Genomic DNA, 12,810 nt, shown 5'->3' with positions numbered 1-12,810 from the left:
AAGTACTTAATCTGTTTACAAACCGAGGAGAGATTTGGTTTATTTAGGAGTCTAACAACAGGAGCCCATTAAGCTAATGCTTTGTTTAAACCTCTGAGCCTTTTTTTAAAAAAAAAATTTTAAAGAAACTTTTAAAAGGAGAGAAGACAGTTCAAGTCATGCACAGAATTAAATTTATGAAATTCTCTGAGAAATCTCTCCTGTAGGTTTGCAGTTAATCCTACTTGGATAAAAAGGGGTTTTGTTTACTAGACAAGAGATTTTTCTCACCCAGCCCTCTCTAATGACAGTAATCAACACCACACTGTGAAAATATAACACAACCTCTTAAAACCTGGAAGACATCGTACCAGTACTTACACCGAGTCATTCAACTGGCAGGTATTCCTGCATTATTGATGACAGGTGATGAAATCATTCTTGTTAAAATTGATAGCTATCTTCATTATGCATTTAAATAGAAACTGCTCAAACGCACATGGAGGTAACCACGAATATATGAGTATGGAAATGGATTCAGCTTTTCAAGGAAGGAAAAAACCCGTAAACCTGAATATATCATTTGGAATAATAATTGCCAAAGGTCAGATTTACAGACACTATCACGTAGCAGCAACATAACTATCAGCGATGGAGGGAACCAGTCCCTGGATAACACAGAAAGGACGGTCCTCCTGGCGCCATTTCCATCATAACTCAGTAATGCCCCGAGACCAGTACTGAAGCTGCAAAAGGGGAAAATCCACTTTTTGAACCCTCAGAGCTCCTTTATAGCTGAACCAAACCGTGAAAAAGTCACAACTGGTTCTAGTCCTGCCAGCCCAGCCTGACCCTCCAACGTCCAGCCTGAGCTCTCCAGACACTCACTGCTTCCCACGGCTGAGGCCAACAGCATCGACCTGGACTGAAACTCCTCCCAGAACCTGCCATCCCTTGGTGGACCTTTCCCAGCTCATAGCAAAACCAGTTTGCCGGGTGACAAACAAACTGATCCAAACAGTGGCTAATACATACCTTGTGGCTGGCCATCCTGACAACATATCTGTATTTTCAAATCATTATCACGGTTACTACTAACCACCGTACAACAACACTTAAGTAATCGCTGCTATAGGCTGAAGACGTATTAACTTGTGTAACCATCACCACAGCTCTCTGGAGGAAGATTACTTTCCCAACTTTACGATGAGGAAAATGAGCCACGGAGAAGGTAGATGATTAGCTCAAGGTCACTAGGGAGTCAACTGCAGAGCTGGGATTCAGATCCAGACAGTGTGGGCTCTTCACAGGTGCTAAGTCTCATAAACGCATCGTGGAGCTACGAGGCAGGGATGTTCAAAACGTGGTCGTGGGCCTCAAAGACTTGCTCTGTGGTGGACAGGGTGAGCCCAAAACACTAGGAAGATTTATTTTTTATTTTTATTTTTTTTTCACTAGGAAGATTTAAATGACAAGTTCCAAGAACGACGGAGCAGAGGCTCCATGGCACTGCGTAATTAACAGGGAATGTTAGACAATGGGGTGCTTCTGAAGCCCAGAGCCCCGACTTCAGATAGAGGGGGTCAAGAGAACGAGAGGCTTAACTTGAACCCTGGAAGATGTGTAGGATTTGCTTTGGGCGAAAACGAACGGGTAAACGATTCCAGGATAGGGGAAAATAAGAGACCACAGGAGATCCGTAAAATGTCAATCCTGGGGCTGAGGACACGACGCTAGGGCACAGCGACAGATCACAGAGGGCCCTACGGATGGGGCGAAGGGTGGCAGGACAGAAAACAATACGTTAGAGACTTGTATTGAAAACTAAAGATGGGGCAGCCCGGGGGGCTCACACCGCCTTCGGCCCAGGGTGTGACCCCGGGGTCCCGGAATTGAGTCCACGTCGGGCTCCCTGCAGGGAGCCTGCTTCTCCCTCTGCGTCTCTCATGAATAAATAAATAGAATCTTTAAAAAAGAAAACTAAAGATGATCTTTAACCCAACAAATATAAGTTTAGCACCAGGCACTGGACGGGATGTTTGGTGGGCGGTGATTCCGATGGCGAGGGAAGGCCCAGTCCCTGCCAATCCAGGGTAGCAAGGGAGAGGGGTAAGCCTGGCCGCCGCACAGTGTGCGACATGCTGACACAGGAGCAAGCACAGCTGACATGGCCCGGGGCGGGGGGGGGGGGGGGGGAATTAAGAAGTCTTTGAGGGAGAGAGAGTAGCCGCAAGAAGAGGAGCAGGTGAGGGCCTGATGGAGAAGAGCGGCTCCACTGCGGAGGCGTAGTTGAGGGGGGCCGGAGGCCGGCGGGGGCAGGAGCCACTTCTGTCTCCTCATCGACAAGCTGAGGAACGCCGCTGCCCACTAGGTAGCTGCGGGGCTGACAAGCCGAGGCTCGCGAACTCCTAGCGCAGCGCCTGATCCACAGTGCAACTCCGTATTAGTTATTCTGGGCGCAACGGGGAGCCATGGAGGAGGAGACTACGGCCACATTTGTACTTTGTGAAGATCATCGAAGCTTCAGTGTGGAAAACAGAACGGCAATATTTTGCTACTGCAACCCCTGAGATTTCCTAACGTCCGATCTTTTATTTTAGTGTACTGGCCTTAACACTAATTATAAACACGAATATCCTGTGATAGAATTTTGTTTTTTAAGATTTATTTATTTAGGAGAGAGACAGAGACGGAGAAGCAGCAGGCTCCCCGCTGAGCAGGAGCCTGACTCAACTTGGAGCTGGATGGCGGGACCCTGAGACCAAGAGCGAAGTCAAAGCAGCAGCTTAACCTACTGAGCCACCCCGCTGCCCCTACAATGACCTTACGTAGTACTTACTCTAGGAACTGCAGCTAATGCAATCTTTTAGGACACCCGAGAAGAGAATAAACTTAGCATATCTTTCTGACTCGACTGCTCTCACACCGGAGCTGTGCTGACACTTGCCAAAGGGCAAGTCTCAATAAAGACTGACAAGCGCCTGGCGGTGGTCTATATACATATACGTACGTATATGTACCTATATATCACTTTACTAAAGTGTAACGTGACGGAGATTAATTTTAGGAAGTGCAGAGAGAAGCTCCAGTTGCTCTCCTGGCTTTAACAAATCAGTGCCTCTTTGAGCTTCCTCTTTATTCATATTGTGAAACGGGGCGCAGAACACAAACCCAAGTCAACTAACTCAGAGGGATCGGATCCTAAGGCTCAAATGAAATAATGCATGACAAAGCATTTTTCTTTTCCGGTTCTTAAAGACTTATTTTATTTTAGAGAGAGCAAGAGCGAGACTGACTTTATGTTTATATTCATTTCCACATCCTCAGCCTGTTTTACTGGGCAGGGGAGGGGCGTGGGGTTGGGGAGGAAGCCCCCTCCCTAGAGGTTGCACTGCGGCCCAGGGGCTGGAGGGGTGACCAGGCTTCTCCGGGTCTCTCCGGCCCCCATAGGAACATTCTAGTTATGTATGTAACATATTCAACGCGAAGGAGAGGGGCTGAAATCCTAACCGGGCCCCCTTCCCACCGCCGGAGCGTGTGAAGGGAACAAGGCCCTGTGGCCGCCGCAGGGTGCAGCTGTGGGGAGGAAATGGTCCCTGAAGGTGGCTCTAGTCAGAAGGGCCACGGGGATTTTCACTTTCACTTTGTGGAAGACACAACTAAATATAATTTAGAGCCTGTCGCTGAGGTCACTGGACCCTATCAGGCATCACGGGAGCAAACTCCCCATCGTTGGTTTTAGGCCGCGGGCTGGGTGCCGGGCCAGGGGCTCGTTCTGGGAACTCGAAGCAGGCCCCAGAGCCACGCTCCCTTCTTCGGCTTTGCGCAACTTCCCGCTTCACACAAGCCCGGGGCAAGGGACGGACACGGTTCAAGTCACAGCACGAGCAGGCCTTTCGAGCCCCAAGCGGGTCCCCCGAGGGCAGCACCCAAGGGAGGCGGGGGCAGCCCCGGGAGAGGCCCGAGCCCAGCAGCTCCCCAAGCACGGTGACCAGCACAGGGCTGGGGATGGAGCAGGCAGCTGGCCGGGACCAGGCACCTCGGCATCCCCGGGGGCCGGGTCAGGGTGCCCCAGGCCCCAGCGCCTCAGCATGCTCCTCTCCAAGCGCCAGCGCGCGCGCGTTCACTGGCTCACTCACAGGTTTTAAGTAACGTCTATGCCGCCGCCATGGGGCTCGAGCTCACAACCCGCGGCCAGGAGCCTCCTGCACCTGCCCACTGGCCTCTACATCAGAGGAAACCCTTCCTGCGGTCTGGCCTGCGGCACAACTGCCCCAGAGGCCCCTCCTGAACCCCCCGCAGCCCGGCGCGGACCCCCAGTCACGGCTTCCTCTGGGGCCACACGTGCAGGCGGGAGCCCCGAGGCTCCAGGTGTTTGAGAGCAGGAAGCAGATGACTCTCGCAGTTGCCTTCTACTCATTGTCAAATGTCACTGTGACCCTTCCCGGCTTTCCATCACGCGTCTCCTCCCAGACGGGGACCCTAACAGCGCCACTGCTTTGCCCCTGAAAGCCTGGAAAACCCATGAACGTTGACCCGGCGTCCTGAGAACCCCTGCAGGTAACAGAACAGGCCCTGCCGGAGAGGCCCTCCTGGGCAGGACGGCCTGGGGACCCTGGACACAGGCCACAGCGGCCAGGGACCCGTGAGTCCTCCCGCAACTCCTGAGAACGGGCTGTCACCTGATCATTCGCTGTTCCAATGAAGACAAACGCAGGCTTTGTTTCTTTGCTGAGAAGCCAACACAGAAAATCTTAGACTTAACTTTCCCAACCGTGAGACGAAAGATTTTTAAACGGTTCATACCGAAAGAAGTTATTTGCTTAATGTTTTAGAGAAAGCCTTTCCTCAATAAATTTTTGTTTCCTATATCTGAGAAGCAATTCATATAGAAGATACGTTAATTAAAAAAAATTAAATTACAATTCTATTCAAATGCTTTTTGGTTTATCATTGAACCTTGTTATGTGAATCTGTTTCATACAGAGACACTTTCAAGTCTTTTCAGAAAAGGACTCAGGTAAATATATTAGTATAGGACAATGGATTCAAGATCTAAAAACACTAGGAACACAGGACAAGCAGACTGTGCAAAATAGGAATTATAAGGAGAAATAAAAACACAACTCTAGGTTATTAGTAATAAAACACTAGGTCAGAGGGATCCCTGGGTGGCTCAGCGGTTGAGCGTCTGCCTTCAGCCTAGGGCATAATCCTGGGGTCCCAGGATTGAGTCTCATGGAGCCTGCTTCTCCCTCTGCCCGTGTCTCTGCCTCTCTCTCTCTCTCTCTCATGAATATATAAATAAAATCTTTAAAAAAATAAAACACTAGGTTTGTGCACGTGCGCGCGCACACACACGGGTACTTGATCGAAGCCTGGTCAGTAGGAGACTGCTGCTACTACTTGCCGTTCTGACACTGTTAAGACACTGAGGACATGAAGAGAGTCAAAGAAATTACAGTCTATCCATTAGACAAGGCATTTTAAACAGAAATTTATAGGTGCTCAGATACATCTTTCATGAATTTATAATTTTTTAAAAGATTTACTTATTAATGAAAGACACAAAGAAGCACAGACACAGGCAGAGGGAGAAGCAGGCTCCATGCAGGGAGCCCGATGCGGAACTCGATCCCGAGACCGCGGATCATGCCCTGAGCCAGGGGCAGGTGCTCAACCGCTGAGCCATCCAGGTGTCCTGAATTTATAATTTAGATCAAAATACAAACCTCAACATTTAAAGTACATTTTTCTGCAGACATGCAGCTACGATCTATGATTTTTACTTACATCCCCTAAAAGCTATCATCTAAAACAATAATTTATAACCTCAGCACATTCCAGTATATGTAATCTAAAACAGCTTCTCATACAGTTAGAACTCTGCTAACTTGAGAGTTAACATGAGCTACCAGTTTCTTTCAGAAAAGACTGACTACCCAGCCCATTCAAGTGAAAATACACACATGCCCTACCAATACCTTTGGAAATGAAAATATTCAGCCCTGCTAAAGATGGAATGGTAGGCAAGGTTTCTCTCATTCACTGAGAGAAGTAGAGCTTTTCTAGAATGCAAAGATTCAAGTGCAGGGATATTCATTTCAGGAGTTTTCATAATCATCAGAACTGCAGCACAGGATACAATCAGCAATAGGAGAAGCTACAGATGTTGTGGTACAGCCCTATGAGAGCAAAACAGAACTTAAAAGAACTGAGTTAATATAGAATATGGAGAAATGCTCATGATCTCTGCATTATTTTAAGCTAGAAAAAGCAGGACGCAAACCCCTATATATCCTAAGAGTTTATACTTACGATAATGCCTACTTCATGTGAAATATGTTTTAGAAAGACTTGAAAAAAATATCATGTTAGTAGCCTATCTCTGAAAAGTTAGGAGTTACTTTAATTTCTTATACTTTACTGGATTTTCCTCCAGTGAGCATTTATCACTTTAAAAAATGCATATAAAAGAGGCATTATTTTAAAAACAAAGCATTTGGGTTACAATCAGGACACTCCTTGATCCTGGAGTTCCTGAAAAGCCACAGGAGTTGCTATATTGAAAGGGCTGATCCCATTTACTTGTAGAGACAACTGAAAAGTCTAAGAATTTTAGACATTTTTAAAAGATTTTCTATCTTCATGATGGCAAGAATGTGGAAAAAGAGGAACCCCTGTGCACTGCTGATGGAATGTAAATTGGTGCAGACACTATGAAAAACACAATGGAGACTCCTCAAAAAATTAAAAATGGAACCACCACAGGATCCAGTTTGCTGGGTGTTTACCCAAAGAAGATGAAAACACAAACTGGAAAACGTGTATGTCTCTCAGTTTATTCCAGTATTAGCTACACTAGCCACGCTGTGGAAGCAACCCATGCATCCACCCACGGATGAGTGGATAAAGAAGAGGCGGTATATACACATACAATGGAATATTAGCCATAAAAAAACAATGAAATCTTGCCGTTTGCAACAATATGGATGGACCCACATGGTCTGAGGCTAAATGAAACAAGTCAAACAGACAAATACCATATGATTTCACTTATGGAATCTGAAAAACAAAGGGAAGGAACAAACAAAAAATATAATCAGACTCATAAATACAGTGAACTGTTGCCAGCTGGGAGGGACATTGAGAGAATCGACAAAACAGATAGAGGGGATTGAGAGGTAGAAACTGCCAGGTAATATGGGGATGGAAAGCACAGCACAGGGAATAGTCAGTACCACGGCACCAACTCCGTAAGGCGACGCGTGGTAACTAACGCTGCGGAAGCATGCCAGGACTACGGCCTCCTCAAGCCGCTGCGTCAGGCCTACAACTAACTTAACATTACACTTCTGCTATATTAATAAAAAATGTTAAAAAAAGATGTCACACCTTCAAAATATAGAGAACCTGTTCATATAGTAAATAAAATTAAAGTGCACTTCATTTTTACTCTCTGAAAGTATGGCCACAAAATCTTTTATTCAAACTCCCTCATAAAGGTGAACTCGGGTCTCACTTGCTCGTTGACACAGCTCCACAGAAACTACTTCCCAATGGAAGGAAGAAGGGGCTGCCCAGAGGCTGGAAAGCTTCCCGTGGGAGCAGGCCAGGGCTACTCCGGCCACAGGTGTGCGCGGCCACCTCGTGCCACCGTCGTCAGCGGGGCTGCGAGCGTTGAGGGGCCCTGCTCACCTCCGGCCCGAGTGAGTGCCACCGTCACCCTGTCCCCAGGCATGCCCGGCCCAGCTTGGTCCCCGTGCTCGGGGCTGGCCACCTGTCCGTCCTGCTCCTGCGGCACCCGGGCAAGGCCCAGACAAGGCCCAGGGAGGGCAGGGCCGCGGTGCCCGCCCTCCCGCCCCACCCCTGGCACGGTTGGGCCACACAGCAAGCCTGCTGGGACAGCTTCGGTCCCCCTTCCAGCTTTCCTGTTGCCCCCCCGAAGCCAGGCCAGTCCCTCAGCCGCTGACTCACCAGGGCCAGGCTCCACTTGGCCCCCACCCCGCTTGGGCCTCGGATCAAACACCTCCTCTGAGTCATTCAAAGGTGCACCTGCCTGTCTTCTACTTGCCAACCCTGAATTGTTTGTCCCTTCTCAAACACACGCAGGAACACAGGTCCACAAAGGTGTCCGGGCCATCCTCTATCCATCCTCTTTGGTACCTTTCTCAGAGCCCGGATCTCAACCCGATGGCCCCATCCTGTCCCATCCCAGCACCCCCAGCCTCCATAAAACATGGCGGGGCTGCCAGGGCCTGAGGCACCTATGCAAGCCTCAGACCCCCTTTCAACAGTCCTCCCCACATCCTGCCCGGCACGCGGGACCCAGGCAGGAGGAGGCTACTTTTAATCCAAAACTCTGGGAAGGTTTCGTGGGTGCTGAGACAGGGGGTGTGGGTGTGCATGGGAGCTGCACATACCCACAAGCTAGCATGACAGCTGCAATATCTACAGCAAACACATATCGATAGATAGGATCAAGGTTCAGGTGTTTCACCTATAGATTTTGGTTTGCTTTGCTTTTCTCTTTTGGGCTCTGCACCAATAAATCATCGTCTTAACAAACGACCCTGACAGTTTCCAAAAGCTTCCTGGCCAACTAAACTAAGCCAGTGCCATTTGACAATAGAGTAGAGAAGTGTCTTCTAGATATAAAGAAGAAAAACCAGCTAGGGAGTAAATGTTACTGGGGGCTAAAGTACCACATTATGTGCCGTTCGGGATTTAGGGCAACAAATCAGGCTGACACAGACCCTTAAAAAACAAGTCCAAACCTAACTTCATAAAGAAAAAAGTAAAAGCACCCTCTTATCATCGCATCGCCCTTCCTTCAGGTAGGCAATGTGAATGGTTTGGGGACAATGTGGTGTATGCGTGCCTGCATAAAATACACAGATATAAATTTCTTTTTCAATTTCCTTTTTTTAATGTACTGTATCTTGATTTTTCCCTAGCCAATGTACCAAAGTGACTAACAGAGATATTTACATTTATTGCATATCTCCCTTTCTTTACGCTCAGTTGCTAAATCAAGATTTACGGAGTATAGAAAGAAGTAAAACCAAAAAAAAACCCATCAGCCTAATACTAAATATGTCCTTGGTTATTTTCATTTTTCTTACACTTGCCTTCAACCTAAAAATGGTGAGAACAAATGGGTAAATATACATGCATTAATATGCACCCGACATAAATCTATAGATTACCTTACATAGATAAATGTTAACATATCTAATATACATACACTGAAATATAGCTAATTTTCAAAGTCAAAAAGCAAAAGAGGCCACCTGTGTAAGTGGTGAGGCCCATGGACCCTGAATGAGGAGGAACATCATGTGGGAATTTCCTAGGCTTTGGAGCCAGAGACATGGGGTCAAATCTAACTCCCCTTCTCACTGAGATTATGTGGTTTGTGTAACTCTTTTAAGTCTTCTCAGCTTCCCTTTCATCATCCACGATGCTGGGGGAAAGACTTCTATCACAGAGACTTAGAAATTAAGTGTGGAAGACGGTGTTTTGAACACAGTAAGCACTCAAAAAAATGCCTTATTACTATCAACACTCCAGACAGACTTAGTGACCCAACACCTCATACCACCAAACGTGCAGAACTGGCTTGTGTCTTTGTGTTTTAGTTTGCCTTATCTGTATAGAAACTGAAAAGACCTTAGGAATAAATTATTGTAAACACGCTTGTTAGCTTTAATGCATTATTGAAATTGGATCCTCTGTGCTACTCCCCCAGCGTCTTGCAGTGGCCTCAGCAGCAATGTTCCAGCCTCCTCCTAAGCAATCCTAAATTTTACTTCCTTCCAGCTTGCGATAAACACAAGACATCTGGCTATCTCAATGACTGGAGGTATCCTGCATGTCTGCTAATGGCCAGCTGCTCAAAAGCCAATCTTACCAATGACTAGGGCTCCGTCCTCTCCCTTACTTAGCAAGGCCGTCAGTGATGCACACGTTTAGCTGGCTAGCTCCCAGTGTCTTGGGGGAAGGATGCTCTGCAGACACCAGCAATCTGCTAAATACACAGCTGTGGTTGGTCAACTGTAATCTATGTTGACATCAGATTTCCACAAAATCCGGAACTTCTTGAACAATTAAGGAGAACGGTGGCCGCTCTCCCATCCATCCATCTCTTTTTACATGTGAGAAAACTGAGGCCCAAGGTGTGACAAGCCCAAGGACACACGACTCTTTGGACACCAACTGTCATTACAACTCAACTCTTGAACATTTTTTTCGCCAAAACCATTAGGCAAGGCTTTACCTGTTCCAGGAGGTCTGTAAGGTGTTGATTAAATATTTCTAGATAAAAAGGAAAAGCCCGTGGTTGTGAACGCGTGTGGGAGAGGTAGGCTGCGCCGTGTGCCTGCCTTAAGGGTAATCAATCCACCTGCCTGTCTGCGTGGGGAGAGATAAACGAGGGGGTAAGTTGCATTTGAAAATGTTCGCCTTCCTCCGGAAAACTACAGGGGGCTGGGGGCTATACGGGGCCCAGAAAGGCCGGTGACCCCCGTTAGTACTTCAAGAGCTCAGGGACGCGTCAGACCGCGTTAGGCTTTGGTGGAGCAGCGCGACGCCCGCAGGCCTGGGGGAGGGCCGGGGAGACCTCCTATGTGTTCACCTGGGGACTCACGCTGCCGGTCGCGCTGCCGGTCGCGCTGCCGCCGCCGGGCCGCCCGGAGGTCCTCGCTCCTCGCCCCCTGCGGATGTTTAGGGCCCGCGCGCCGGGCGGCCTGGGCGAACAAGGGCCTGGACCTCGGCGCACGGGGCACAGCCCGCCCCCCGCCGCTGCCCCCGCCCGGCGACCGCTCCCTCCGGCCGTGCCTTTGTTTCCCTCCCGCAATTACGTGTACGGAAGTGCCGCCCGAGCCGGGCGCCCGGGGTGCCAGCTGCAGCCTCCCCGGCGCCCCGAGAAGAGGACGAGCAACTCGGAGGCCGCTGGGGTGGGGGGAGCGGGGACGCGCACACCTGCCCACGCAGGGACCCGCGCTGCCGATCCCCGCCAAACGCAGGTGCGCGCCGCCGAGGCTCCTACCCAGCCTGCCTGCAGGTGCGCGCCGCCGCGGCCTCCTCCCCCCAGCCCGCAGGTGCGCGCCGCCGAGGCCCCCTCCCCGCCCGCAGGTGCGCGCCGCCGCGGCCTCCTCCCCACCCGCGGATGCAGTCCGCCGAGATGCCCTCCCCGCTCGCAGGTGCAGGCCGCGGAGGCCTCCTCCCCGCCCGCAGGTGCGCGCCGCCGAGCCCCCCTCCCCCGCCCGCAGATACGCGCCGCCGATCCCCCTCCCCCCGCCCGCAGGTGCGCGCCGCCGAGCCCCTTCCCCCGCCCGCAGGTGCGCGCCGCCGCAGGGAGCACCCCGCCCGCCGAGGCCCCCTCCCCGCGCGGCCCGGCTCACCTGCTGCGGGCGGCGCCGGCGCTCAGCTGCGCGGGGTGCGGGGCGCCTTCTGCCCCTGGCGCGGGGCAGCGCGCATCATCTCGGGCTCGGCGCGGCTGCGGCGGGCAGGGCGGTGCCGACTGGGCAACCCGCGGCGGCCGTCTCCCCTCTGTCTACGCGGCCCGGTGCCTCTGCCGCCCGCCGCCGGCTGCGCCCGTGTCGGGACCGAGCGCCGAGGATCCGCCGCCAGGTACAGCGCTCCGCCTCCTGCGGCGGCGGATGCGTCGGGGCCTCTCCTCCCGGCCTCCCGCCCGCCCCGGGGCCCCCGGGGCCTGCCCCACGGGGACGCGCGGAGGAGCGGAAAGCGCCCGGCGCCCTCCCCAAGCTGGCGGCGCGGGCCCGGCTCCCGGGGAGGGAGGCGCGTGGGGGGGCGCCCGCTCGCGGGTCGTCTGCGTCCCCCGCCCCCGTCACCCCGCCCGGCGCGGTACCTCGGGGCCGCCTGCGCAGACGCGGCCGACCGTGCTCACCGGCTGCAGCGGCGGAGGGTAGCTGCGGGGGGGGGGGGGGGGGCGCCGAGGCCGGAGCAGCCTCGCATGTGGGAAGGTGCTGGCGAGTGTGCGCGTGAGCGCGGGTGGCGCCCCCGGAGCGCAATGGGCGTCATCCTTCTGGTCAGACGCGAAGCGGGGGCGGGGTGTGGCTGCTGCAAGGTGGCCTTCCCTCGGTGCAGCAACGACTCACAGGGACATTCCCGCGCGGATGAGACGCCAAGGCCCGCTTGCCGTCAGCGTAGTCCTCGAGGTGCAGGTGCCACCCCATCTGACAACGGACAGAACCGAGGCTGCGACTTGCTGTGGCCTATCCACGATTATTAATGAAAGGGAGACAAGTCTTTATCTCCAGGACTAAGGTCCTAACCACGAAATCCTACTGACAATTCCACAGGCCCTGGAAGCGTTAGGATTTGACACCCCTCTTTAGGAAGAATGAAACAAAATCACAAAGTCCCTGTAGCCCTCCGAAGCCCAGGAAGGGCCCAGAATCTTACGTTACCTTAGCCTCACGGTAAGTCCAGCTGCAATACTTTTGTACAAAATCAAGACAAAGGCAGCGAATGCTAAAACGTCAAACGAAAGTGATGGGGATCCCTGGGTGGCGCAGCGCCCTGCCTTTGGCCCAGGGCGCGATCCTGGAGACCAGGGATCAAATCCCACGTCGGGCTCCCAGTGCATGGAGCCTGCTTCTCCCTCTGCCTGTGTCTCTGCCTCTCTCTCTCTCTGTATGACTATCGTAAATAAAAAAAAAAAAAAGTGATGAAGGTGGGTTGTCAGAGAATGAGGTTTTGGTCTAGTGTGGCTTCCTGCTGCATTACTGGAACTGACCGCTCGCAAACTACCCAATGGGTGGCTATCTTACTAGAATCCTCATTCTTTCCTGTCCAACTATTAAA

The 12,810-nt window shown here is 51.7% G+C and overlaps 2 protein-coding genes across 5 annotated transcripts in view; one reads left to right on the top strand and one right to left on the bottom strand.

Annotated features, from left to right (window-relative positions):
- The window catches only part of MFSD6 (major facilitator superfamily domain containing 6), a 66,794-nt gene extending 54,920 nt beyond the window's left edge, over nucleotides 1-11,874 (bottom strand). Inside the window, exon 1 of one of the 4 annotated variants that reach the window (XM_055345247.1) lies at nucleotides 11,852-11,874. The gene's annotated coding sequence lies outside the window, so the exon portion shown is untranslated. Of the gene's footprint in view, nucleotides 1-9,892; nucleotides 9,916-10,615; nucleotides 10,691-11,384; nucleotides 11,767-11,851 lie in introns of those variants that run through there. The other 3 variants (XM_055345245.1, XM_055345246.1, XM_055345248.1) reach the window with 3 other exon arrangements.
- Nucleotides 4,137-11,912, top strand: LOC129523065 (basic proline-rich protein-like). Its single transcript, XM_055345705.1, has 3 exons — nucleotides 4,137-4,352; nucleotides 7,518-7,787; nucleotides 10,512-11,912. The coding sequence occupies exons 1-3, from the start codon at nucleotides 4,137-4,139 to the stop codon at nucleotides 11,910-11,912; spliced, it is 1,887 nt and encodes a 628-aa protein (XP_055201680.1).
- The last annotated feature ends 898 nt before the right edge of the window (nucleotides 11,913-12,810 follow it).

Source organism: Nyctereutes procyonoides, unplaced genomic scaffold (genome assembly GCF_905146905.1).
Source record: "Nyctereutes procyonoides isolate TBG_1078 unplaced genomic scaffold, NYPRO_anot_genome, whole genome shotgun sequence".
Classification (NCBI taxonomy): Eukaryota; Metazoa; Chordata; class Mammalia; order Carnivora; family Canidae; genus Nyctereutes; species Nyctereutes procyonoides.
This window is presented reverse-complemented; position numbering and strand designations above follow the sequence as displayed.

What these genes read in the sequence shown, in the direction of transcription:
- LOC129523065 (XM_055345705.1), top strand. Translation starts at nt 4,137, where the DNA reads ATGCCGCCGCCATGGGGCTCGAGCTCACAACCCGCGGCCAGGAGCCTC. An exon ending in GGAGCCCCGAGGCTCCAGGT is followed by an intron (nt 4,353 to 7,517) that starts GTTTGAGAGCAG and finishes TCGTTGACACAG; the next exon opens with CTCCACAGAAACTACTTCCC. An exon ending in CCTGCTCCTGCGGCACCCGG is followed by an intron (nt 7,788 to 10,511) that starts GCAAGGCCCAGA and finishes GACCCCCGTTAG; the next exon opens with TACTTCAAGAGCTCAGGGAC.